Genomic DNA, 27,846 nt, shown 5'->3' with positions numbered 1-27,846 from the left:
TCCACCAGGTCACAGATGATTTTATTATTGAAGAACTGCACCGGCTCCCACTAAAACACAGTGAGAGAAAATGACCCTTATTCTCTTTTTCAAATTTAGGATATCATTCCATAATGATATGCAATAATCTGTTTGAATGATAAATGATTGATGTGCTCTAACTCACCCCAATTCCTTCTGCTTCATATTCCTCTTGTTCAGCCTTCAGCGTCAACTGAATGAAGAGCTGCTGTAGCTTCTCATTACAGTAGTTTATGCAAAACTGCTCAAAACTAAGCACATAGACATAAAATGAACAAAAATGTATAACATTATTACAATATTATTTTTAATTCTATTAATTAAAATCTATCTATCTATCTATCTATCTGTCTGTCTGTCTGTCTGTCTGTCTGTCTGTCTGTCTGTCTGTCTGTCTGTCTGTCTGTCTGTCTGTCTGTCTGTCTGTCTGTCTGTCTATCTATCTATCTATCTATCTATCTATCTATCTATCTATCTATCTATCTATCTATCTATCTATCTATCTATCTATCTATCATCACTTAATTCCAAACACATACCTGTTAACAGTGAATACCTCAAATCCATAGATGTCTAACAATCCAATAACTGTCTTCCTGTTAGAATCCTAAAAAAATAAATAAATAAAAAAAAATTGGTAAAGAATGAAGCAAGTTGTTTAGGTTTCTGTGATAGTTTCTTTAAAGCTGCATGTCAGGTAGAATCTTGTTAAAAGCCATGTTTTTAAATGGAACAAACCATCCAGTGGTTTTCAGCTAAATTCTATCATTAGATTTACTAAACATCAAATGGCTTCAAATGGTAATTTGTCCTCTTACTTTATTCTCCAGAGACTCATTGATTCGGTTGACCAGCCATGTGAAGGCACGACCATAGATGGCTTTGGCCAGGGCATCTCTGGCATAGATAGCATGATCAACAGTAAATGGACTCAAGACCTGGGAGTCAGAAAGACCGTTATCGCCTGCTTCAACAAGGATTTTGGTTAAAGACAGTACATTTCATTAGTACATTTCACAATTGCCCTTATTTTACCTCCTCTGATTTGGCTTCAATCTTTCTGAATGTAAGAGCTTCATGAAGGACCTGAACATGGACCCCTAACAGCTGAACATAAACACAAAAAAGGAGTGTTATACAGATGTGTGATAACTTAGCGTATGTCAACGTTTAACATAATTAAGGGCAATATATAATTAAAAAAATGGTTTGCACTTCGATATAGTCCACTTTAGACATTCTAACTATAAGTAACTTTGCTACATATCTAAATGCATGTCAATGAACTCAATAATTTCCAAGTACATGTCAACTAACTCAGAGTATTAGTAGACTGTTAGATTAGGGTCAGGGTTAATAGAATAAGTTGAATAAGTTGTCAGCAGAATGTATGTTGGGGACCATCAAAACAAAGTGTAAGCAGATATTAAGCAGACAGTCTACTAATATTTTAATGACTGGTAGTTGACATGTAGTTGCAAAGTTACTTATAGTTCATAGAATGTCTATAGTGAACTATCGAAATAAAGTGTTACCAAAAACTGACCTTGGATACCCAGCGCAGAGCTGCATTAGAGTTTAAAGTAGCATAACCTTTGGTGTCTCCATCAAAGTGCACGTTCCCCAGATGGAGCACACTAGCTATGATCCCAAAGAGGTGCTAGTATATTAAAGGAATAGTATCTGTTTATGGTCAAAGGTGGCATCGCCCATCATAGTTGCATTTAAACTGTCAAAAAATATTGCATTTTAAAAATTGCACTTCTCCTTACCTCAATGTCATTAGCATCAAAGTCAATGACAGACAATGCATTTTTAACAGTTTTCCAATCGTTCTTGTCATTAATAGAGCTGACAATGGAACATTCTCCCTATTAAGACAACAAATGTATTTATAAAAACACTGCAAGTCTGATTCTACTTAATTCCACAACCATCTTATTCTGCACACCAGATTTAAAATTAGGGTTAGGGGTTTACCTGCACTAAATAACTATAACGTTTAGTGTCCTTCTCCAAGCCCAGGTGCCTCAGTAGGTCTTCCTCTCCTCCCTCCACCAGCTGGTAGAAGATATGAAAGTTTCTCTCACCATGGTTTTGGTGAACCACTCTAGACTTTTCCAGCAGGTAGCTGAGTATGTGGCCACCAACAGCATCTCCCTTCAAAATCAAGTGTTAACCTTCTTTAACATGCAATATTAGCTATTGATGAGATGAAGTTAGTAAGGTATCTATACCTGGCTATCAAATTGGATGTCCATATACTTCCCAAAACGGCTGGAGTTGTCATTTTTCATCGTTTTTGCATTTCCAAAGGCCTAAAAACAGATTTGATGAATGCATTACATACATAGTGAATGGCAGATTCTAAGAATATTACTGTTGGACTGACCTCTAGTACAGGGTTGGACATGAGCATGCGGTCTCTCACTGTGTCGAGTAAGGTGGAACTAGGGCAGCTGACTGCATAGTACTGCAAGATCTTCTTGGAGGCCTCAGTTTTGCCTGCTCCGCTCTCCCCAGATATCAAAATAAAGTGGTTGTTGGCTTCTGTTAGCATGGTGTGGTAGGCATTGTCTGCTAATGCATAACTGAAAAGGACAAAAGATGTACAAAATTGTCTATTTTATTTTAAAATGCCTTATTGACTGGTTTGGCAATTAAGGTGTAGTTACACACTTACATATGAGGGGGAAGTTCAAAGAAGTTCACTCCCATGTAGAGGTCCATTTGTTTCTTGGCATAGATGTCCAACTCTTTGTATGGGTTTACAGATATCAGCAGAGTACCTATGTAAGTCTGTGAGTATGGAGATGTCTTTTGATTTATAAAAGATACAATCAAAATAAATAAAAATGCTAATTAACCTTTGTTTTTCACTCACGTATATCAAATCCTCTGTGAAACGTTTTTTCAGATTGTCCAGGAAGGCTGTTTCACTGTTGTGGGCGTCAAGAAGCACAAAGTCCTGGATGCCAACTTGGTCTCTGGCAATCAAGGCTCCCTCCAAGTCCAACTGACCTAGTTTAACCTTTCCTTTCTGCCAATCAGACAAGCACAACACTGACCATGACGCAATGCAATTTGTTTACACTGACCAAGTCTATAGGACTGTGTCATTCTAGATCCGTTAGGTTCAGAAGATTAGTTTTTAAAGCAGCAAAACAGGCCAAAAAAAATCTGTTTCAGTCAAAACTCATTTCTCATGAAATATTGGTTATAGATGAAGAAATCGGAGGACTAAAATGGAATTGGCTATAAAAATGCATTTCTTCAGCTAAAGAGTCAAGTGACTCTTCACCCTTTCATTAATAGATTTGCTGTCATGTTGAGTCTGAGACCGAGAATCGGGGTCTAAGGTCTCTGATTAAGTCACGATCATCCAACCGCATAATCCCCTGCTGATGTTTAACTAAGTACTTTATAATGCTGTTCTCTATTGTACAGGCTTTTGTAATGAGATATCATCTGCAATGAGTAGACTATGTTCCTGTCCCTATGACTGACAGCTTTGCTTTCGTTATAAGAAACCCATTTAAATTGCATGTTGTGATTGGATTTCTTCCACAGAACACATCAGCAGTCAATACACTTCAGGCAGCCATATCTTCCAACTTGAGATCTGAGAGATACTTATGAAAGCAAAAATTGCATGTATTTCACTCCACTGAAATATTCCAAAGCCAATATCAATATCCGTAATAAAGCAGGTTTAATCAATATCTAATCTCCATTAGAAATCTGAAAGTGTGACCTGTGTAAATGAACAGAATAAATGTAAATGAATTTACTACATTGTCCAAAATCATCTAGGACCTTAATGCATATAAATCTTTGGAACTCAGGAAGGGGTTTAATTTGCTCTACTTCCTCAATTCAGTGTCTGTCAACATATTTCAGTAAAGACAAAAGAGAAGTGTATTTCTCAGTGTAAGAAAGAAACTTTTGAGGCATGCATTAAAATTGTGCATTTTTAGAAGCAAGATATTTTAGGATTTCCATGCAGTGGTCCTTACTTTTTTTTTTTTTTCAGAAATTTCCTGTAATTTGTCCTCCACATTTTTTAGAACCCTGGATATTTGACTTTCATATAGCAAATTAGAAGAAGAAACTGAAAAGGAAAAAAAAAAAAAACTAAGTCTAATCTAACGACTAGAAGCCCCCAAAATCTCCTCCGCCCCCCTTTCACCCCCATAAACCTCATTAGCTCTGAAAGAGGCCAGTTTTTTTGTCCTGTAAATTCCAAAGACGATGGACAATGAAGAAGCTTTTAAAATGCAGTCTACATTCCATTACACATATTCTCTCTGCATATCCTTTCAAAATTTATTCATTAGAAAACATTTAATGTCACACCGAATTTCACACTGGGCAGTCCCAGGACAATAGATGAGATTTGGCCTATTTGGGCTGGTGCGGGCTGGTTGGATGTAGAGGGGGAGAGGGCAAAGGAGCAGAAGAGGGAGAGAGAAAGAGGGAGATATGGAGGGAAGGAGGGACAGAGGAAGGGAGGGAGGGGGTTGCTTATATTTGTCTGATCTGAGAGCTTCTGAAATGAGGCCTTCTTGAGACAACAGGACAGACTAAATTGTGCTGTAACGGTCTGTGTCCCGCTGCTCTCTGAGACACTCATTTAGCATGCCCTCGGGGCACACAATGGAGGCTTGTTCTGAACGCCACAGTTATATGAACACCGTAATCAAGGGTGCTGTGTGTTCGGGAGGGGGGTGTATTTCTCAGATGGGAGATTTTCGTCCACCTGTCCGCCAATAAAATTTTCATCCCACCGCATGCACCCCTAAGTTGTGAATCACCACCCACCACCTCACATCACTTCACGCTCCCCACCATTTCATGTCCTCACCGACAACCCCAAAACATGCCCCTCCCCCTCTCCCCCTGCTTTAAGCCAAAGGGGCAGGTGAACAATATCATTGAAGATCCCCCATTTGAGATGTCAGAACCAATCTCAATCTCAGCATTATTGTGGAGACTCCCCCTCTCTAGTTTCTGTCCCCACATGGGAACAAGCTGAACTCAATGTCACATGAGGAACAATGGAAAGAGGGGATGCTAATGTTTATAGTGTGACACTTTCAGTGTGATAAGACTCATGGACATCAGCACAGGAAAAGCCTGTTCCTCTTCTCAAATGAGAGACGCAACTGAACGCAGTTACTCTCATATGTCTGAGCAACCTGTATGGTTCATATATAAAGTCAAAAGTTTGGACACACCCACCCATTCCTTATTATTAAATACATTGTTTTCCCAAATTAATTATGAAAATACTTAATTTCAAGCATTTGAGCGTAAGCCTTTACATCAATAGATCATAAGAAACATTCAGTCAAGCACATCCTAAGTTTTTTCAGTCAAGTGTGTCCAGATATTCTAATCACATAATTACGTCGAAAACAAATCTACTACTAATAAAGGGCTATCTACTATAATAGATAATTCCCAATCAATTAAATATACTGCATTAAACAGTCAAAACTATTAAGGTCAACCATATTTTAATGATTGCATAGCCTGTACAAAATGCAAAAACAAAATTGACCCCCAAAGCCAAGAGATCAAAACCCTTTTCTTTAGTTAAAAGCTTCAGCGTTTGCCTTTTAAAGAAAATAAAGTATTTAAATCACAAAACTGGTCGTCCATTTGTCACATTAGATGCTCTTCAGTAAAGCTATTGTCTTATAATTAAGAGATGGTCCTTCAGCCTGGTCTAAAGTGTCAGGCGCGGCTGAGTTGAGATGACCTCAACCAAATCAGAGAGGGAGGGAAGGAGAGAGGAAGACAGAGAAAGATATGGTAAAGACATTCTACTCCTCAGCAGGCCTGGCCAAGAAAAGGAAAGACTAGACATAATGGGCAATAGTAGCACTCTCCTAAAGTGAACGGCAAGGTCTAGTTACATCTCTCTTTCTCTGAAGTTTTGACAGATTTACAGCTTGTGATCAATCAACTGGGTGACAAATTGGATATTGTGCTGCACTGTAGCTTTCATTGTCAACTGTGTACAGAATAAAAGCAAACAGGAAGTAGAAACTGAAAAGAGTATGAGAGCATGTTAATGGCCACTTTGAATGCTGAAATGTATTACTTTCTTTTGATCTTTCTTTTGATATTTCCTTTTCATCATTGCTTTTATTTATATGCTATTGCTTTCTTTGCTGAAGTACATTGCTGGCCGATGTAAAGATAATAGCAGTTATATCAAATATCTCTAGATACATGCAAACAGATCCTACCTGCATCTTGTAAGCTGATTGGTTCAGCCGCCGATCAAAATATGGAAACTAGTCGCATCCAGACCAACTTTGTCCTAAACAATCCTTTCACATCGAGCTAGAGCCAAGCAAATCCTACCATCCCAACACGTGCCATGGAACGACCTAAAATTCCACAGTGAATCTAGAAATGAATCTTCAGTGAAACTTCTCTGAAAACTCTTCAAAAGATAATTTCAGTGTTTCTAACAAGGAATGCAAGCGGTTCAAGCTTAGGTGGCTCAAACGCGGAGAGGATGTCCATCTATTATTGCTGTGCTCTTCACAGTAATGACCCATGTTCTGGTTGCAAGGCCTGGGTATTTAATGATTCATGGACCAGTCAGGAGGGGGTTCAGAGAACCAGAGATCTTATTCAGTGCTTACCTAGGTGTCTACCACTGCGCTGGGTGTAACACAAAGATACAGAAACACGATCTGGCTAAAAGTGGATATCAACCCTTCCCCCAGTCATCTACCGCTGCTCGGTAAAACCAAACTTTACAACAGAGCGGCTCCTGTTTCTGATCTTTGATTAGGGAAATAGATTAATGGCTAATTAACCACTGTGCATTCAATCAGTGAGTTTGAAAGAGACGCACAATAAAGTTGTCATTTGGGCAGCACTCCTCTTGGCCACTTGAAGCCAGCTGGCTCAAGATTCAACCAGCATATGTTAGTCATTCAATCACAGCTTCCCCTTTTATTTAGCAGACAACAAACAATTGCTTCATGTGGTTCTTGGATGGACTAGACTTTAAGATGTTTTAGACAGTGACTATTACTAAGCCCAACCTCATTTTGCCTTTGCCTTGTTATCTGACTCATGCTTGAGACGACTGACTGGTGTCTCTTTTCGCTACACTAATGACCCAAATAATCCAGTAGAAAAGATTGAGTTTCCTACAGCACTTGCCTTGAATCTCAAGTGTGAGAGATATACAGTGTCAAGTTTGACATGTGATGTTCAGTGTCACTCTTGCTAATTTTCAACAAGGTCCATTTCCATTAAAGTGCACTTGAACTTTATTTATAACAACTTAAGCCTGACTAAAGGAATATTTCGGGTTCAATACAAGTTAAGCTCAACCATTAGCAATGTATCCCTCGTTTAAAGTTACAGTGTTGCACTCACAACAGAAGTGAATGGGGCAATTTTTTGAGAATTTAAAAGCAGAAATGTGAAGTTTATGTAAAAAAAAAAACAACAACACTAAGACTTCTGTCAGCACTTGTGCATTATTTGATTTGTAAAGCCATTTAAATCATTGTTTTTACAGTTGTTTTAGGGTTTATGGCATTGCATTGTCATGGAGATGGTCATTGGATATAACTTTACACATAAAAGATCAGTGTTTTTTATATATAGTAAAATCATGTTAAAACAAATATTGTTTATGCCTTATGGCTATAATTTAAAAACTAAGTATATAAACATCAAACAATTGGCATCATTCACTTCTAATATAAGCACCTCACCTTCTTCTGTGGAACATTAAAAGAAGATATTTTGAGAAATGTCTTTGAGAAAAGAGCAAACTTGTGAAACTGGAATATTCTTTTAAACTTCAAAATAATTGTTTGCTTTCATATATGGCCTTATAGTTCTGTACCTATTGCAAGAAGCCAAGGCCATTGCACTGTAAAGGTAGGACTACACACACCCTTCTATCCACAGTCATATTCACACTTGTCCCATTCACAACCTCTGTTGTCAAGGCTACCTTCGCCCCCTTACACCACAGGCCCATTCTGCTCCACACCCCCCTTTCTAGTAATGCTTGTCCAGCCTTAACAGGCTTTGTGCTGCCCACTGGGCCCTGATGCAGCACGAGACCCGGCAAATCCTATTATACAGGAGTCACAGCACTTGATTTTCCCATTAGAGATTCCAAGCGGAGAATAAGGGTGTATTATAACACCGGCTTTGCTGCGTTCCCACCGAAAGTCCCACCTCGCTCTCTCGTTTTCATGTGCTCTTTTCTCAGTATGAGCTGTTTCATCAGTTTTTTTTGCTGTGTGCTTCTTGGTGAACACTGAGCTAGAAATGACAATAACTAGAAAAGATTAGGGTTGTATATAACCGTAATCATCATATTCTTATTGGTTTAATTTTAATTAATGGATATTCAGTAAAAGCTTCCAGACTTACCTTAGAACTATCTGAAGTGGCTTTTCAATTTATAGATACTCTCTACGTGCCCTTGTGAGTGTTCCTGAAGTACTCTTTATAGAGGTTGTCCGAGGCATCTTCAAACAAATCAACCAAAAGACAGCCGTTTTGATATAAGCCAAGTGGGACAACACAAGTTGTTTTTAAAGATGTTCAATGAATAGCAGAGAGAAGAAAGCTTTCATTTACTCTCCCTGTCAGAGTTTAGATCAGCCATGACCTGCTGATATGGCCAAAGGTCAAGACTAGTGTCAAGAGGTGACCTGATTGGTGACCCCCAAGACGTGGTGTTTGAACTGGAACTTTGAGGGTCAGAAGAGAACAGGAAGAATAGGAGGTGACCACTAACACAAGGGGGCTCACTCAATTGATTTGAGAGTTACAAATGTTCTCTATGTATGGCAAGGCACACTATTGCATTTTTGCTAGTCAGTGATGTTGGCATACAGATTAAGTTGTATTAATATCATTAATCACAGTGTGATCATGTTTAACAAACACACTGAATCTTGTAACATGATAAGGCATTGCACAGAATTTATTTACCTGAAGAGTTGTAAATTCTTTACCCACCTCCTCTTATTCAGGTAGTTTAACCCTATAAAGAGTACTGTATCATATTTGATTCTCACATTTTAAGGCCTCTAAATTATGATCAAATTATTGCTCAAACCTTTGCTGAAAAGCCTTTATACACAACCTACTATATGACGTCTGCCATCTGACTGATAGTTTAATGTTTAGCAAGTAAAAGGCCTTTTAATTGTAAAAATGTCCACCTTCAGGTCATGTGAGTTTTGCTGTGAAGTCTTTACTGATCTTTATAAAGTATGTATAAGAATAAATTTGACATTATATTTTATCAAAATATATATTTTTATAAATATAAAATATATAATATTATTTGTAACACAGTTCGTAAATGGGAAGACGGAGGCGGGAACCGGCGAACATTCAACAAAACTTTAATCTCAAAATAAACAAACAAAACGAAAGTAAATAAACATAATAAACCATAAAATAAAGTCCAGGCCTGGTCCTCTCTCGTCCTCCACGGTCGTCGCTCCTCCTTTTATGCTCCCGGAGGTCCTCCGTGAGAGACTCAAGGCCGGTGCGCCTCCCAGGTGATGCTTGTTATCACTTGCGTCACCGGCCTCGCGCCGTTCCCTCACGGCTCTCGCCCACCCTGGTCGCCACATTATTATTTACATTTTTAGATGAACGCTTACTGGACCAAAGCAATTCAGGTTTACTTGATTATCCATGCATCATTTTTAGAAAAATCATGTTAAAATGTGAGTATCAAAAATGATACATCAGGCTTTTGAATGTTTATTTCTACATCTCTCACTCATCGTTTTATTGCATTGCATTATATTTTTTGTCCCTCCACAATAAAACAGATTATTGATCATAAAACTATCCATATCATCTGACTTAGACATATTATTGGAAAATTAGTGGCAATGGATATAATATATGCATTTTATGTAAGTGGTCTATTGATGATTCACATTGCAATCAGAATTTCACCTTACTCCTTGGTCATATAGATATCAGAATATCAATTTTGTTTTTACCCCATTTTTGTGTTTCACAGAAGATAAACAGTCACACATGTTTGAAATGTCACGAGAGTGAGATAATTTGAGACTTTTTGAGTGTAAAACCTTTTGCTAACCTGTTTTAGATACTTTCTTCATATGCTTGATTCAGCAGAACCAACAAGTGTTGTTGCTAATCATTTCTCAATGGACAAAACTCTCCACCATGTGGTCACTTCTTTAAGGTTTCCTAATGAACCTTCTGACCCATCAGAGACAGATCTTCTTGAGACAATGCTTTAGGCTCTTCCTCATGCTGTGGTCCAGTGTCACCCTGGGTTTAGTCTGGGAGAGGTCATCCTAAAGGTCACTCAGGGTCTCTCATTAGTCTAGGAAACAGAAAGAACCAATGGAGGTTAGAACAGAAGAAGAATGACCTCACTCTACAAGTGGGTGGGTTAAAACAATTTCAAAATCAAAACAACTCGAACTTAAGTGTGAAACAGTGTTGTTACTTCTGTTTGTCAATTGAATAACCCTGTTTGTCAAAAGACAATCCTAAAACTGGTGGTAAGTTTCAATTAAATGCAGGATGACCGTTTTGGTTAACAACAGGAAGAGGGAACTTCTAAAGAGAGTTTCAACTAATTTCGATAATAGGAGGAATAAAAGCTGCATATATAAAAGGCTAGTTGTTAAAAAGTGGAAAAATGATAATATATGAACCTATTTCAGCCACTAAATCTGCTCTGCTTAAAATAAACTTCAGCAAAATTGACCTGTCTATAAACCATGGCTAATAGACAGAGTCCATACAAGACAAAAACACCATCAGCGTAATATAAATACACACACACAAAAAAACCTGGCAGCTGTGGTTCTGTTGTTATTCTGAAAAAATACAGTAGGCCTAAGTGTAAATTTTTCAATTTAAAACAGCAATTAACAAAAAATAAATAAAAATTAAATAACATTTTAAACCGGTAAATCCAACAGCCATCTTGTGAACAAGGCTACTTTACATGAATGCGAGTGCATTAGCAGGTAGTTGCTGAATCACATGTGTTATAGGAGATGAGGATATGGCTGCAGCCGCAGATACTCTAAAGGGCTTTTCACACTTGAAATGGGTAACCCTGGGTCATTCTAAACCCCGGGTAAATGGAATCCTGGGTTATCTTGCTTCACGTTTCACACTGCTCATAACTTACCCAGGGTTAAAAATTAATACTGGGTATTCATAAACTGACGTTTCACACTGTACATTCCTAAACCCTGGGTTAACGTTCTTATTTGCATATTTGTGGTGTCAGCGTCATTAATTGGATAAACGAAACATGCTGCTGTTTACATAGCACTAGCATTGTGCGTCCTTGTATTGCTGACTGCCGACTATCGAGATTATACTGAATGGACATTTCGGACTATAAATATAAGAATGAAAAGGTCTCTTCTTCAATCAAATTGTTGCGTTTTCTGTCAGTGTTTGACATTTTTTTTCCCTTTTTATTTATACAATGCGCAGTGTTTCTGTGACTGTCTAAAGCATGTGAATATGATGCTTGCACACTATTTGTTAACCGTTGCTAAGCATCTAGTCATTCTAACACCGCGTCGTTTCACACTGCACAAGTTTGGCACCACAATGCGGGGTTAACACCACAAAAGCGGTGCTAACCCTGGGTAAAAAGCGGTGAAACCCCGCTTCTAAATTACAAGTGTGAAACGTTCCTTTACCCAGGGTTAAAAGCGGTGTTTAGAACAACGATAACACGGGGTTAAGCGCACTAGCACAGTGTAAAATGCCCTTAAGACTTTTACTCAAGTCATATTGAAATTGGTGACTTGTAACTTGTAATGGAGCCATTTTCGCAGTAAGGTATTTGTATTTTTACTTAAAGGGATAGTTGACCCAAAAATGAAAATTCGTTCATCATTTACTCCCCCTCAAGTTGTTCCAAACCTGTATGAATTCCTTTGTTCTGCTGAACACAAAGAAAGATATTTGGAAGAATGTCAGTAACCAAGCAGATCTCGTCCCCCTTTGACTACCACAGTAGGAAAAAAAAAATACTATGGCAGTCAATGGGAGGTGAGATCTGCTTGGGTTCAAACATTCTTCCAAATATCTTTCTTTGTGTACAGCAGAACAAAGAAATTCATACAGGTTTGCAACAACTCAAGGGGGAGTAAATGATGACAACATTTTCATTTTTGGGTGAACTATCCCTTTAAGCATGGGTTTCAGGTAGCACCTCTGCTAAAAGGCTAAAAGGTGCACAATGTCATGCACACAAACACAAAACACCACCATGGTACAACACAACACTAAAATAATGTAATAAACATTAACTTAACAACATAAGATGTAAAATAAAACCGTACATAACTGATAACAAAAATAACACGATTTAAATTTCAATAAATTAAAATCAAATGTGATGCGTCTTGTTTAATCTAAAATAACCTTGTAATAAGGTAAGCGATTGATGGGTTTTTATATAGCATTTTTACATGGTTTTTCCTTTAACATTACAAACTCTGCAAATACGGCATGCAGTCCTAGTACAGCAGAGACACGGGCTTTAGGACCCAGCGCTCTTCTCTTTGGAGCGTCTTTTTGTCCGTTGCAAGTGCGCATTGATTGTAACCATTGTGACTTCGCGATTTACCATCTGTAGTGTCCCATGTGGTTCAAGTCAATTAACGACATCGCCCGGATCACTTCCCACAGGATTTGAAACCCCTATCTCAAAATTCAAAAAGTTTCCTGAAGTTATGTTTAAAGACAAATAGGACATTATTAAATTTATGAAGAACTGTAGAATTATTTTTTTTTTCTGTTTGTTGCCTTGGATTCTTTTCGCCACTATTTACTTATACTTAATATAGTAAACTGTAATCTCACTGTTGTTAATTAGACAATAATACCTGTAATTATAAGCAGCACCGTGATAATTAGATATGTGCACGTAGTTAATTTGTTTAACTCAGCATTTCTAGGTTACAAATAAAATACTGTAAACTGTTTTAAAATACTTTACGTGCTCCTAATATCATTTGCTGTCTTTCATATTTATTTCACACGCAGGAGAGCTATTAACTCACTGCATGCTATTGCATTTTCAACCAGGAGGCGAGCCTGTCATATCTGTGTGATGTCTGTCATGTCCAGCGCGCGCCACTCAGTGCGTTTTTCCCGCCGCAGTGTAACCAAACGACGCGGCTTCAGAGGCGGTTAAATCACGAGCAGTAGACTGAAAACTACAGCTCTTATTAGGACAGAATATCACACAGAACCGCACGGAGAGGATGTGTCTTTATTTAGGGCTGTTCAAAAAACAATGTTCCTGCGTTTAGATAGGTGAACAATAATATCAGGGAACTGTTATTTGTATTATTTTGCGTTGCCTATGGTTACAGGGGAACATGGAAATCACTGCTGAATTTGTTACAGGTCTCTGGATTATAGGAGTTTGTCTTCGAGTTTATAGGAATCTATAGTCTATAAAACGATGACTCCAGTAGAGACAGAGGATTTTGTCTGAACTCGAAAACTTTGTTTTTATTTTTGTGGAAGAGAAGTTGCACCGGACTTGAAAAAGCGCACCTGTGGACTACCGCACAGAGAAAACACGGAAGAAATAAAACAAGTCTCTGAGGAAGAAAAGTATTGATTAAATTAAAAACATTGGAAACAGTAGGTGAGATGCTCTGACAGATAATCTGCGTGATTGTGGAGGCAAGGCAACAGCTGTCAGTCAGAGCACGAGACCCCCTCCCTTCGTCACGGCTCGCGCTGCGTGTGCACAGTGCGCATGTCCGTCAAGAGCGAACCGCACGGACGAGGGAAATTTAAAAAACGGTTTTTTTCTTGCGGGACAACAAGTGCCCCGACCAACAGTAGAGCTTTCCTACGTCTGGTTACCCAAGATTTTCTATACCCCAGAACAACTTCAGCAGAAACAGGTAAGAAGCTGTTTATTTGGTGTTTATATTAATTATTTTGAAATAAGTCAAGAGGCTGCGCACCTGTTTCGGACTGACATATTATACAGCCTGAATATTGATGTCTGACTTTACATATTACCTGGTGTTTTGAAGAGCAACTGCAAAAAGTTTCTCGTCTATTTGTAAGAAATAGTTAACGTTTTCTGTTAAATACAACACTGATGAGATTAAATAATGAAACGCGCGAGCAGACTGACAGGTAACGGTGACTGATGACGTCTGATGATCCCTGTTTAGTCAACAAAACAAAAATCACCTCAACACTGGATTCAAAATTTCATTCAATTTTAAATAAAATAGTATCTTTTCTTTATATATATATATATATATATATATATATATATATATATATATATATATATATATATATATATATATATATATATACATACATATATAAAATTTAATCCTTTTTTGGATTTCCCCCTTTTTTGTTTTTGTTTGGCATCGCTTATTAATATTCGCTATTCGCAAATTAATGTGTTCTTTTGTGGCCATGTGATAAACTTCAGTCAGATTGTTATTTTTAAACATTTATCTCACACGTTGAAAAAGTCATATATCTGTACTATATGTAGCCTATTTGTGTTTTCTTGCCGCCAAATGCACATTTGTAAAATAATTTTTATTCTCTGCTCCGCATGGTTCTTTTACTTGCATTTTAACTGCCAGAAGATGATTGAAAGTGGAATTACAAGCAGGATGTCGGGAATTCATGAAAACCCTGGACAAAGTCACCACACCTCTGCACAAGACTACAGGTAGGGGGTGATTTCCTTTGATGGCTGAACCCATTGCTTTTGAACCTTGAGCAGATTAGAGAATAAAAAGATAATTTCGGGAAGAAGAAGAGCGCTGCTAATCTTAATACAATCTCCACCTTCCCTATTCTGTAAAATAAAGGTGTGATTTGAGAGGCAGGGAATTGGGGTTTGTGAAAAAAGAAAGGAGCGAGAGAATACATCATCTTTGCTCTGAATGGATCTGTCAGAAAGCATCAGCTCTGTTTACACGCCCGCTGTCGGCACACGGAGGGATTGAGGACCTTGGAGGGGGCCCCCACGGGTCACCAAGGAGAAGTGGCTCCCAATTAGAATGTAAACGAGGGCGACTTGAGCTGTGATAAACCGTGACTGTGTGCGCCCGCCTCCCCCTTTCTGTGGGACACGTAATGGTTTGCATCAATGAGCAAATAAAATAATTTTTTTCCACTTGTATAACTGCACCCTAATGACCGTAAACTGTACAATACACAGCTGGGTTTACAATTAGACTTCAGAAATGCTAACAAGTACAAGGATGTAGGCCCTATTTTCTTGACGATCCTAAATTTGAGTTTATGTGGCATGTTATGAATTCTTTCCAAAATAAACCTATCTCTCCCAATTACTGAAGCATAGTTTTTAAATCACTGCCATAATGAATACCATTATTCTTCTTTTCCTTTATTATATCTTTGCATCAACAGAATATAAGTCAATCTCAGACCTGCAGTGTAAGATGAAACATTTCATTCGTTTTCTCAGATGAAATGTTTCTGAAGTTACAGCGCAGCCGTTGTCTGGCAATACAGCAAATGCATGCTCTTGGCAACATTAAAATGTCGGCTATAGTCATGTCAAGATCAGTTGATCTGTTGGATCTTTCAGGCTTTGTGTAAATAATTTTCAACTTATTTTAAATTTATATCATGTAAACAGTTTTAAAATATAGATATAATATAAAATATATTCAACAAAACATGAGGGAGTCAAACAATAATCATGGCAATTACATACATTTAAATATAAGCTTTTGGCAGACACTTTTATCCAAAATAACTTACAGGGCTATCAAACTTATAACATTTATTCATGAAAACAAATGTTTCATTGCTAAATAACACTTTTGAAATGTTGTAGGTTAATATTGGCTTACAAAACTAATACTGAGGAAACCAATAATTAAAAGAAGATATTTTGAAGAATGTCAGTAACCAAACAGTTAATGGACCCCATTGACTTCCATAGTATGGAAAAAAATACTATGGAAGTCAATGGGGTCCATTAACTGTTGGGTTAACTGATATTCTTCAAAATATCTTCTTTTGTGTTCAGCAGAAGAAAGAAATTCAAACAGGTTTGGAACAATTGGAGGGTGAGTAAATAATGACAGAATTTTTATTTTTTGGTGAACTATCCCTTTAAGCTATATAATGAAAGGGCAGAGAAATCCAGTTTAATTCCATTAAATAATAACAATCAACAGAAACAGACTGATTAACACTCATCAGAAAGATGCAGGTCTCATAAAGCCAGGTGTTAAACCGTCCCATTCCCTTTAAAAGGTGTCTTTTTCATGTCTTTGTATGGCGATAGGAAGACATTTCAAAGCTCATGACAGTGTAGTGTTGACTAATTGTGTCTAAGGTTTCATATCTGCGAGTGTGTGTAAAGGAAAATTATTCAGAAGCTCTAAACTGGAGCAACCAGGGTGCTCAAGGCCACATCCCCAAGTTCTTCCTTCAATGCTGTAATTTATTCAGGTGGCAGACTGTGTGTGCAGTGTGGCTTGACCTCCAACTCCTTCAACTACCCCCTCCCAGCTACCCCCCTTAGGTACTGTCTGATGCCTCCAGGCGGGGGGGGATGGGGCAGAAGGGGACAGGGGTTGGGTGGAAAGGGACAGGGAAACAGATGGCATCCTATTTTTCTCTGTTGTGTGAGGCCTGTCATTCCAGTAGATTAATGCAAGGGGTTGGTTAAAAAAAAACGGTAAAGACAATCAAGGAAGGGTCTGAGGGGGGGAAACAATAGAGCCACGTGCCGCTGTGCAGATTTGTCGTTTGGGACACAATAGGTGATCATTTTTCAATGGGGCTGGACCAACTGTTGCAGGCAACGTGTGCCACATACCCATGTTTCAAATGATCTCATGCGTTGTTTACATATGATTCAGCCAATGACAGTGAAGAAGGCAGTGGTCACCTGACCACTTTTAGAGGTTGGTTTAATGGAGAGGGGGGCACTGAAGTGTCCAGACACACAAAATAACTGAAAAGTGAGGGTTGTCATAGCGACCCCAATTATTGGACTGAATAGCGAGTTTGTAGGGAAGTCTGGAGAGAATTCAAGAGGGTTTCTCTGCTCTCTTGATGCTCAGTGCAAATGAAGAAATGGCCGAGTAAATAACCCTCCCTGCACTGGATTAGATCAGAGGATGAGAGTATTTTTATTTCTATTCCCAAACAATAGATTTACAAGAAGACTTTGCTCATCTATTCACAAGAAAACCTGAAAAATAAGAAAAGAATAGAGTTAGTTGATGTAGGCGAAATATAATACCATTTAATATTAGCAATGACCATTGGAAGCATTTAAGTAAAACTAAATTTAATTGAACAGTTATAGTGCATTTTGTGCTACAGTCGTTGTCTTATTCATTCATTTGTGTTTCAGTACTGAGTGCTATACTATGTTTTTGCAGACTCCTGACTACTGACCCTTCACAGCTGAAGGACGAGCTGCCTGGTGATCTTCAGTCCCTGTCCTGGCTCACCTCTGTGGATGTACCCCGGCTGCAGCAGATAGGGGGTGGACGGCCCGACTTCGCCAGCTCTGCTCAGAACAGCCTGCTGGAGCGGCAGACAGGTCAGGAGATTTATACACTGTGTATTGTTAGCGTGAACGAAGGTAAAAATGCCAGAAAAAAATATCCTGAATTCACTCACCACATCTCTAACATCAGATTGGTTATCTTAGCTTAGCACCTTAACCAATGATTTAATTAAATGCTGCTGTTATTTATTCACTTTAGCAATATTTGCCATTTTGTGCTCACTCTGAAGTTATGTCTTCCAAACCTTTAGACTCGGTTTCTTTGACCCAGTTCTTTATTTAAAAAAATAAATGAATAATTCGTGCTTTAGTTGTGGATTGAATCTATATTTATAAACCAAATCCAACTTAAACATTTGAATACTCACACTTTGCTAAATTTTACAGCTCAGCTGAATAGCATGACAGTAGCGGGAGGAGCAGGATCTGCGATTCATCTGCAGAATGAAATGCAACACAGTCCTCTGGCCATCAACAGCGTGAGTGATGATTCTGATTCAGCATTTCAAACTAATTCAGACTACGTATAAAACCAAGATCATTCAGAACTAAACAACCATTTGCAATTGAGCTAAAATAACCTTATGTTTATAGATTTGTTCTGTTGTTTTTGTAGATGCCCCAGTTTTCCCCTGGGTTTCCTTGTGCCACATCAGTGTACCAAACCGCCCCTCAGCAAGTGCTCACTTTCACTCAGGCAAACCAACAGGTTGGTTCAGTATTTTGTATGATTTGTAAAGACTGCTCAAAATAGTAATATTTAATATTATATAATATAAAAATACAATTTCTGTTATATTCCTTAGTGTTCTCCCGGTGGAATTTATGGCAACTACAACAGCCAGAGTCTGTTTCCTCAGCCTCGTATTACTGCTCACAACCAGGACCTGCAGCCCAAGACTTTCCCTAAACCCATCTATTCTTACAGGTGAGTTAAAATTCACTGCACAACCTCTGAAAAACATCGTTTTCTGGGAAGGGAAAAATATTTCATTTATTTCAAGTTGACTTCATTTGATATCATCTATTTTCAGCTGTCTGATTGCCATGGCTTTGAAGAACAGCAAAACAGGCAGCCTTCCTGTTAGTGAGATCTACAGCTTTATGAAAGAGCACTTCCCTTATTTCAAGGTAAGGAATTTATGTAAAAGCACACTGGAAAATAGATGGACTGAGCCAACAAGCCATGGAATCAAATAAATGTTACTTACAGTATATTGTCGATAACCATGTTTCACAGACAGCACCTGATGGATGGAAGAACTCTGTACGCCACAACCTGTCCTTGAACAAGTGCTTTGAGAAGGTGGAGAACAAGATGAGTGGTTCCTCCAGAAAAGGCTGTCTTTGGGCACTCAATCCTGCAAAGATCGACAAGATGGAGGAAGAGATGCAGAAATGGAAACGCAAAGATCTCCCAGCCATCCGTCGCAGCATGGCCAACCCAGGTCTCGAATCTCTTTACTATTTTCAGTGCTAGGCAATTTCATCTTGTATTGACAGCTGTTAATATAATGGTCATCTTTATAATATTTTATACTACTAGACACTTCTGTTGATTATACTGGTATTCTGGTCATCAAGCAATATCTGGGGACCAGGATATCATAGACTTCAGTGTGGGCTCTTTTGTCTTTGGACTGTACACAATAACCTAGAAAAACCCTTACAAACACAGAAATGCATTAAGAACTACTAGAAACACCTTAACAAAGTGATGCTCTGACAACCACACACAACAATCTAGAATCATGGCAATGAATTTTTCATTACATTTAAAGGGATAGTTCACCCAAAAATGAAAATTATCCCATGATTTACTCACCCTCTATCCATCCTAGGTGTATATGACTTATCTTCCTTCAGATGAACACAATTGGAGATACATTTTAAAATATATTCCAAGCTTTATAATGGTAGTGAATGGGGGGCTGTATTTGGAAACCCAAAAGTGCATCCATCCATCATAAAAATAATCCATGCTCCAGGGGGTTAATAAAGGCCTTCTGAAGTGAAGCAATGGGTTTTTGTAAGAAAAATATACTCACTTAAAACTTTAAAAACTAAAATACATGTGGATTATTTTATGATGAATGGATGCATTTTGGGCGGCTTCCAAATACAGCCCCCCATTCACTACCATTATAAAGCTTGGAAGCCAGAATATTTTTAAATAATATCTCCAATTAAGTTTGCCTGAAACAAGATAGTCATATACACCTAGGATGGCTTGAGGGTGAGTAAATCATGGGATAATTTTCATTTTTGGGTGAACTATCCCTTTAAGACAGGAATACACTACACAACTTTTGAAATCGGAAAAGAACACAAGAGAACACAAGGCATCATCCACTTACCAACTTAGTATATGGTTACAGAGAAAAACTGTGCATCATACACTAAACTATCGCTTACTACCAGACGTTCAAGTTGCTCCAGACACAACAAACTTACACAGAAGCATTCACATCATTACTAGGAGATGCATAACAAGTGAAAACTATGTGCTCTAAAATCTACTCAAAATATCAAACATGTTTGATATTCTCCAACTGGATGGAATCATAGTCTGAAGCTAAAAAAAAAAAAAAAAAGATTTTCAGTGAATATGTCAACTCCAACTGCCCAAAATCTGCAGACTCCTTCAGACTGTAAGTCGGGGGCTAAACTCTGGTAAAAAGTCATGCAGTGTATTCCATCCTTTATTTAGCAAATAAGCGACATTTTATCTAAAGCGATAATATTTTTTTTTACCACTGTGCAAAGATGCATGATTAAGCTAGAGTAGTACAGAAACTAGAGCAGAATATTAAATGAAAAAATCTAGTTAACATCTGTCATTAACATTGTCCTGTTTTGTTACTTTTTTTTTTTTTTACCAGATGAATTAGACAAACTCATTACAGACAGACCGGAAAGTTGCAGACAGAAATCCGTTGATACTGGCATGACTCGCTTGCCCAGCTGCCCACCAGGACCGACCCTTCCGATAGCAGCTCAGATGCAGCCCCAGCCAGTGGTCACTCTGTCTCTACAGTGTCTACCCATGCACCAGCACCTTCAACTGCAGCTCCAGAATCAGTCTCGCTTGGCTCCGGCCTCCCCTGCTCCTGCTCAAACACCCCCACTCCACACCGTCCCTGACATGACAAACAGCTCCCGCCCCCAGCATCCTGCCAAACAACACAGCGACTTCTACACGATTCACACTGACATGAATTCAGAGGTGGACGCGCTGGACCCAAGTATTATGGACTTCACATGGCAAGGTAAGCGTTAACTAGAAAATGATCAACTAATTTGTGTATTGAAAGCCACTGGATGTTTCTCCACTCTAATCTGATATCTAACAGACTTCTCCATTTCTGATTACAGGAAACCTGTGGGAGGAGATGAAGGATGACAGCTTTAACCTGGAGGCATTAGGTACTCTCAGTAACTCCCCACTTCGGCTGTCTGACTGTGACCTGGACACTGGCAATGTCACGCCTGTGTCCAATGCAGGAGGACTGCCTTACCCAGACCTGCAGGTGACAGGCCTCTACTCTTCATACTCAGCCATAGATGCCCTTTCTAACCAGTACATGAACACACAAGGAGGAACAAAGCCTATAGTTTTGCTTTAATGGCACCCACAAAAAATAAAGCAAGCTGAGCTTTACTCCACAGGATCTATAAAGCTTTTCAATCCTATAGCATTTATGGTGATGTAACAGTGTTCGGTGGTGAAATTTGCATTGACTATATTGATAGCATTGAATGCATTGGATTTTAAGGGACCAAATCAGCAATTATGTTTTTTTAGAGAATTTTCATGGTGAGAGAGTGTGATTTATAAGGGGTTTAAAAATTTTCTATAGAACAGTCCAGTGCAGATCGCAATACTGGCATTGTGGCCAAACATCATCGTAAGTAATGACAGTGCTGCTCTCATTATAAACCTAATGCAAATTGCGAGTTATCACAACGCTAAAGGAACAAAGGAAAAATAACGGGAATTATGATTTTGGGTTTGTTGACAAGCTTTTTTCTGTACCATAAAAGAAACTTTTCATTTCGTCCATTTAATTGTTAGTCTTGTAACTGTAGCTGTGTGTCTTTTGTTGTAATGTGATAGACACTGTATCTGCTCTTTTAATGTTTATTTATATTTATGAAAAGAGCTGAAATGGTGACATGAATCATTTTTTATTGTACATATCTAAATATTTCAAATGCAAGCAATAAAATTTCACATTCAGATTGAAAGATGTATTCATTTAACTTGGCTAGAATGTTCTTAACATCTGACAAAGATTTCAGCTGCACATACGTGACAAGCATATACAGTATGCATCAACTATATTGCAAGGTGGCTATTAGTCTTATTAATATATTGCATAAATTGAATGCCACCCTGCAATTACTGTGTGGCTGGCTAGAATAATTTGGCAAAAACAAAGCAAATAATATATGTACACAACTGAACGAAAAAAACTCAACCCATGTGTATTTATAAGAGAAAGATAATTATTAATTGAAAAAATGACCACAACTCCAAGATGAAAACATACAATATTTAATGCATAATTATTTCATTTAAAAACATTCTGATATACAGTCAACAAAGACAGTCAGGCACTTAGAGTTTAGACTCGTCTTAATCTGACTTGTGTTTTAAAAGCACACAAAATCAATTAAAGGCAACAAATCTGATCAAGAAGATTTCTTTAATCAGAATAATCAGTTGAGCACAGTACAGCACTACAAGGTACACATATTTATCCATTCATACAACCTGCACCTGCGTTCATATGAACAGAAGAATAACCTGCAGTCACGTTAAATAAACTATACAGACAACCAAAATTCAAGCCATTAAATTATAAAGTGGCACTTATATTGATAATGCTTTATAATAACTTTCATTAATATGTTCTCACATATAACACTTAGCAGATTAATGTACATTCAATATGAATCGAAGTTTAATGACATTTCTAACAATTTGAATGTACATTAACAATTCACTAAGCACTACAGTATATATTGTATAGCCATGTTTGCTGATAACAACTGTATGTTATTAGAAATAAAAGTTATTATGAAGAATTACCCTGGTATTTACACAGTGATTCAGTTTTTAGTATATCTATAATACTGTTACTTTACTCTTATAATAGAGATTTAATACTTTTTTTTATGCTTAATAATTGTTTCATACATTCCTGAGGAACTGGCATACAGCATGAATGTGCGCTCAAAACATTGGATATTCTATGAAATAATGTAATTTTCAGTCTTTTCTGCTTATTGTACATTCATATGTTAATTACCCCTAAAAAACTGACACAAAGGCACAAACGTGAATATATAAATACTATATACTGGTTTCTCCTAACATGATCAATGTGAGCCACACACAAAAAGTAACTGAGTAATGGACTATGTAATTGCTGGACATTTGAAATTGTGCGTTTAAAGCTACTGACCAATGATTTGATCCAAAAACTCTTTTTTTGTTTGTTTGTAAGCATTATTATTTAATCATACAACACTCTCAAAAGACATGTCCTTTCTATGTGTAGATGTATGTGATCAGCTGGTGGTGGTGTTGTCCATGGTTGCCAGCAGGTGGCAGACTTTGGCTCTCTGTGAGGGAGTGATGTTCTGTGCCATGTGGATGATGCAGTCCATAGTCACCTCTGGGTTGTCTTGGACTAAGCTAAACATATAGTGCAGAAAAAGTCCATGAGAAAATTGCTTTACGGGTACTTTGATTTAAAAAAGGTTTGCTGTTACAACTGCTCTGACTGATTGGCAATTATTTGGTCACTGTGTTAGTGGTAAATTTGACTTGGAGTTCAACTGTTACTTTACAACAGTTAGTACTGGTTTGCTAAATTTTGTAATCATATCAGATTAGAGAAATAAAAACCCAGAATGGAGCTGAATGCAAAACTTGATACTTTGGCTTCTTTGGGAACTTTTTTTCTGATTGCTGGAGGAAAACAATATTACCATTCAAAAGTTTGAGCAAAAGCAACAATAAAGACTTTTACATTGCCAGCTTTCTTTTTTAATATATATAAAAAATTCAATTTTAAATAAAAGCTCTTCTTTTCATCATTGTATTCATCAAAGAATACTGAAAAAAATCTCAGTTTTCCCCAAAATTGTTATGAAGCACAACTGTTTTCAACATTTATAATAAAAAGAAATGTTTCTTGATCACCAAATCAGCACATTAGAATGACATAGGAAAATATGATACTGAAGAAAGACTGGAGTAATTCAGCTTTGCTATCACAGAAATAAATTACATTTTAAAATATATTAAAATAGAGAACAGATATTTTAAATTGCAATAATATTTCACAATATTACAGTTTTCCCTGTATATCTGAAGTAAATATTGCATTGGTGAACATAAGAGACTTCTTTCCAAGTCTTAAACTTTTGAACAGTACTGTATGCTAATACATCTATGAGAAAATGCAATTCAATGACTAATTGAAGTGGGAGAAAATTACCTGCGGATGTGTTTGAGAGCATAGTCCCTCTTTAAGTATTTGGTGTTCTCTCTGATGACAGAACGTGTTCCATCCTGCTGTGACAGATGGTTTTCCAGCCACTCTACCACCACTTTGTTATTGTCCCATAGATATGCCTAAAAGATCCCATTGTCAAACATTTACCTCACATGAGACACATATCAACTTTTTCATGATCAAGTTTGCAAATTTTAGTAGTTTAGATAATGATGCATTATAAGAGTTAGCAACTCTTGACTATACTGTCCACCAGTGTTATTTTAGTATTATTATAGTATTTATTAATATTTTGAATTATTATTAATATTTTTAATTTTAGGGAAACTTTTAGCAATTTTGTTATTTGTTTTTATCATTTTCATCAGTTTTTGTTACTTTCATTTTTATTTCAGTTTTAGTAATTTAACTAATTTTTCAACTTCAACTTATTTTATTTCAAGGCAACATTACTACACTCTAAAAAATGTTTGGTTAAAAACAACCCAAGTTGGGTTGAAAATAGACAAACCCAGCAATTGGGTTGTTTTAACCCAGTGGTTGGGTTAAATGTTTGCCCAACCTGCTGGGTAGTTTTATTTAACCCAACTACTGATTAAAAATGACTATATGGCTGACTTAAAATGAATCCAAAATAGGTGAGAAATTAAAAACCAGACACATAATTCCTAGAGGCAACAATAATAATCAAAAGGTGTACATTTATTAATAAGCAATTTAATAAATGTTTATTGTTTATTATTCATTATCTTATTAATAAATGCTCATTTATTAAACATATTAATAAATGTTAATTTACAGCATATTTTGGGTTCATTTTAAGCAAGCAATACAGTAATTTTTATACAACAGTTGCGTTAAATAAAACTACCCAGCACGTTGGGCAAACACTTAACCCAACCACTGGGTTTTGAGAGAGAGAGAGAGAAAACAGAAAAAAAAATCTTCCATTAAAGGGGGGGGGGGGGGTGTCTCTAATGCTATTTCATGCATTCTGAATTATTTACACTGTTAAAGAGTTGGATTCTCATGATAAACATGGCCAAAGTTTCAAAAAACGAGTTAGACGTATGACGGAGTATTTCTGTGCCAAATATACTCTTTCAGATTTCCTACATGTTTCTGACAGTTTTTTTCGAGTATGGCCCTGCATTACGTAATTAAAGGGTGAAATTCCTTATATTGGCACTTCTCCTGGAAGAGCTTATGCGCACATCAACCAGAGGGTGAGAGCAAGAGCACGCCCATCAGCGTGGTTCGTTCGGGTTACGGAAGCTATCGGCAATGCTGCACAAGACTTGCTCGAGAAAGAATTTATCACTTTGTTTTTAGACCATGAATCAACAATGTCACAAAAGAAGTGAGTTTTTATTTTTGAGGGAACGATAACCTTGCTTCCCAAAGAACCCGGCATTAAGTGGAGCTGAGAGATTTGTGCTCACGCATTACATTGATGCGCTCTTGACATATGTCATTAAAATAACCAAAGAAACCGCCTTCAGTTAACTATCAAAATAAGGATAAAGTCATGTCTGAAAGTTGCAATCACTTTTTTATTGGTTAAAATGAATGGAGAATAGCTTGTGTTTTTTTCGTGGCTGCCTAAGCCCTCAGGATCGGCGCTTATGGTTTTATAAACAAGGCCCAGTTCTATGCTGGATTTACAGATCGTTTGAAACCGAAAGATGGAGCGGTCACAGCGATAAAAGATCCCAGTCATGAGTCTGAACTGCCGGTGGTGAGTAAAACTGCTTCAAATGTCTGTTTTGTTGGCAATTGGCGCGTAAGTGCATATAATTTAAACAACATGCACGTATAATGAATCAAAAGTTATCCAGGGATAATGCAATGGTGTATTGTGTGTGTTTAAATACATTTGTTAAGCTGACCATTGAAGCTGCGCATGCTCGTCACTCTTTAGCTTTTCCCACGGCACGCCTCTGGGAGCTCGGCTGTTTTCGGAAAGACTCAATACAGCATATCTTTCTTTTATAAATCTGAATAAACTTAAGACTTTTTGGAGATATGAAGGATGCTATACTACTCTATAGGTACTCAAGATTAACATGAGATTGGCTGAAACTCTGTGTGTTATGTACCCTTTAAGTTTACTTACTTTTACAGCCCCCTCTGTCTCCACAAACCAGCGGCGCAACATGGACTGTACGTGTCCATTGCTCAGGTCTTGGTTGGCCTGTATGATCTCCCCCTTCACCACCTCTTCCAACAGCAGTCGCCGCAAACGCCAGTAAAAGAATGACCTAGCGTTTTTCCAGTCCAGGATGTCCTGAAAACATTGGGTTTGGTTATTGTCAAAAAGCAGAATGGCCACTATATTTCTTGCATGTGTCTTTGATATGATCCGAAGCTATGGGGAAAAAATGTCTTCATAAAAGGGTGTACAGTGACATATGGAGCCTTAAGTGCCTAATATTTGCCTTTCTTATGTTTATACCATGATGACACCCTTTTCCTGCATCCTTCCAGGAGTGTCATGAAGGTCCACAAACTGCACTGCCACCTGGTGGTAGATGGGAAGAAGGAACTCCTCTCTAGACTTCAGTTTGGCCTCCAGGTCTTTATGCTCCTGGCTTGATAACTCCGCCTTGCCTACGTGGAGTACAACAGTAAACCGTGTGTCACAGAAAGTAGATATTCCCAGAGCCATCGAGAAAACGTGTGTGATTAATTGCTGTACCTAGCTGCTCAGCCAGGTTAGAATACACAGAATCAGTCCTTCGCATTGTCTTTAGCAGGTCTTTCTTTCTGAACTTTATCTCCACAGTTCCCTCGGCCTCCAGAACACCCCCTCTGGAGAGGAGACAGGAATCAAATGAGATCAGTGGGCAGAAAGACTTTAGAGTGCTTAAGGGAAGCTGTATTGACATGCTCACCTGCTCTCTCGATCTGCATAGAGCTCCATGTGTTGAAGGTTTATAGTGGGGTCGATAACGACCCATGATCCTCCTCTCAGCTCAGCATGAGGAGGGATGTAGACCAGTACAGGCTGGCTGAACTCTCGCAGGGCATCCACGATGTAAGAACCAAACTTAAGCACCTGGTCATACATATCTGACATACAGAGCAATCAATAATGTTCAAATTTTTTAAAGAAGTCTCTTATGCTCACCAAGGAAGCATTTATTTGATCAAAAATACAGTAAAAATTGTACTATTGTGCAATATTAATACAATTCACATGATACTTTATTCTAATGCTGATTTGGTACTCAAGAAACATTTTTATTTTCAGGATTCTCTGATGAATAGAAATTTTAATAGATTTTTTTGTAACAATTTAAAAGTCTTTTGATCCATCAATGTCACTTTTGATCAATTTAAGGCATCCTTGCTGTATTTCTTTCAAAAACAAAAAAATCTTACTGACCTCAAACTCGTGAATGGTCATGCACATTAAAATGCAAACTAAAACATGAAAACCAGCTACAGTATATACCTTTCATGCCTCCAGAGAAGCCTCTCCAGTTGGCAAACACCATAAGTGGAAGTTTCTCCCTGTTGAAATCCTCAATAGCCTGTGCAGTTTTATACGCAGAATCTGGGAACCACACTTGACCGGCCTGCTGAAGGATCTGGGACAGAAAGAACACTTTATGTCAATACTGAAAACAATGAATGAGACATACTAAAAGCAAACACAATCAGTGCTTTGCAAAAATTCCAGAGAGATGTCAC

The 27,846-nt window shown here is 37.7% G+C and overlaps 3 protein-coding genes across 9 annotated transcripts in view; 1 reads left to right on the top strand and 2 right to left on the bottom strand.

Moving 5' to 3' along the window:
• The window catches only part of myo1ha (myosin IHa), a 12,218-nt gene extending 9,077 nt beyond the window's left edge, over positions 1-3,141 (bottom strand). The window contains 13 exon segments of the mRNA XM_067405771.1: positions 1-50; positions 167-272; positions 561-628; positions 840-959; positions 1,057-1,128; positions 1,568-1,681; positions 1,794-1,892; positions 2,002-2,181; positions 2,259-2,339; positions 2,414-2,612; positions 2,705-2,820; positions 2,906-3,103; positions 3,106-3,141. The exon segment at positions 1-50 is cut by the window's left edge and continues 31 nt beyond it. Coding sequence (XP_067261872.1) covers positions 1-50; positions 167-272; positions 561-628; positions 840-959; positions 1,057-1,128; positions 1,568-1,681; positions 1,794-1,892; positions 2,002-2,181; positions 2,259-2,339; positions 2,414-2,612; positions 2,705-2,820; positions 2,906-3,103; positions 3,106-3,141 — 1,439 coding nt within the window.
• An 11,555-nt stretch (positions 3,142-14,696) lies between these two features.
• Positions 14,697-21,467, top strand: foxn4 (forkhead box N4). The gene is made up of 9 exons (XM_067407574.1): positions 14,697-14,785; positions 17,490-17,653; positions 18,008-18,099; positions 18,237-18,329; positions 18,427-18,548; positions 18,655-18,751; positions 18,861-19,068; positions 20,503-20,889; positions 20,996-21,467. The coding sequence occupies exons 1-9, from the start codon at positions 14,700-14,702 to the stop codon at positions 21,244-21,246; spliced, it is 1,500 nt and encodes a 499-aa protein (XP_067263675.1). The 5' UTR covers positions 14,697-14,699; the 3' UTR covers positions 21,247-21,467.
• Positions 21,468-22,197: 730 nt separating this feature from the next.
• Positions 22,198-27,846, bottom strand: part of acacb (acetyl-CoA carboxylase beta) — a 31,425-nt gene continuing 25,776 nt past the window's right edge. For 6 of the 7 annotated variants that reach the window (XM_067406800.1, XM_067406801.1, XM_067406802.1 and 3 more), the window contains 7 exons: positions 27,608-27,743; positions 27,045-27,222; positions 26,849-26,961; positions 26,606-26,760; positions 26,267-26,437; positions 24,133-24,269; positions 22,198-23,324 (listed from right to left, as the gene is read on the bottom strand). In XM_067406800.1, the coding sequence (XP_067262901.1) occupies positions 23,198-23,324; positions 24,133-24,269; positions 26,267-26,437; positions 26,606-26,760; positions 26,849-26,961; positions 27,045-27,222; positions 27,608-27,743 (1,017 nt within the window). In that variant the 3' untranslated portion in view covers positions 22,198-23,197. Of the gene's footprint in view, positions 23,325-24,132; positions 24,270-26,266; positions 26,438-26,588; positions 26,761-26,848; positions 26,962-27,044; positions 27,223-27,607; positions 27,744-27,846 lie in introns of those variants that run through there. The other variant, XM_067406807.1, reaches the window with a different exon arrangement.

This window comes from Chanodichthys erythropterus, chromosome 13, assembly GCF_024489055.1.
Source record: "Chanodichthys erythropterus isolate Z2021 chromosome 13, ASM2448905v1, whole genome shotgun sequence".
In the NCBI taxonomy this organism is placed as follows: domain Eukaryota; kingdom Metazoa; phylum Chordata; class Actinopteri; order Cypriniformes; family Xenocyprididae; genus Chanodichthys; species Chanodichthys erythropterus.
This window is presented reverse-complemented; position numbering and strand designations above follow the sequence as displayed.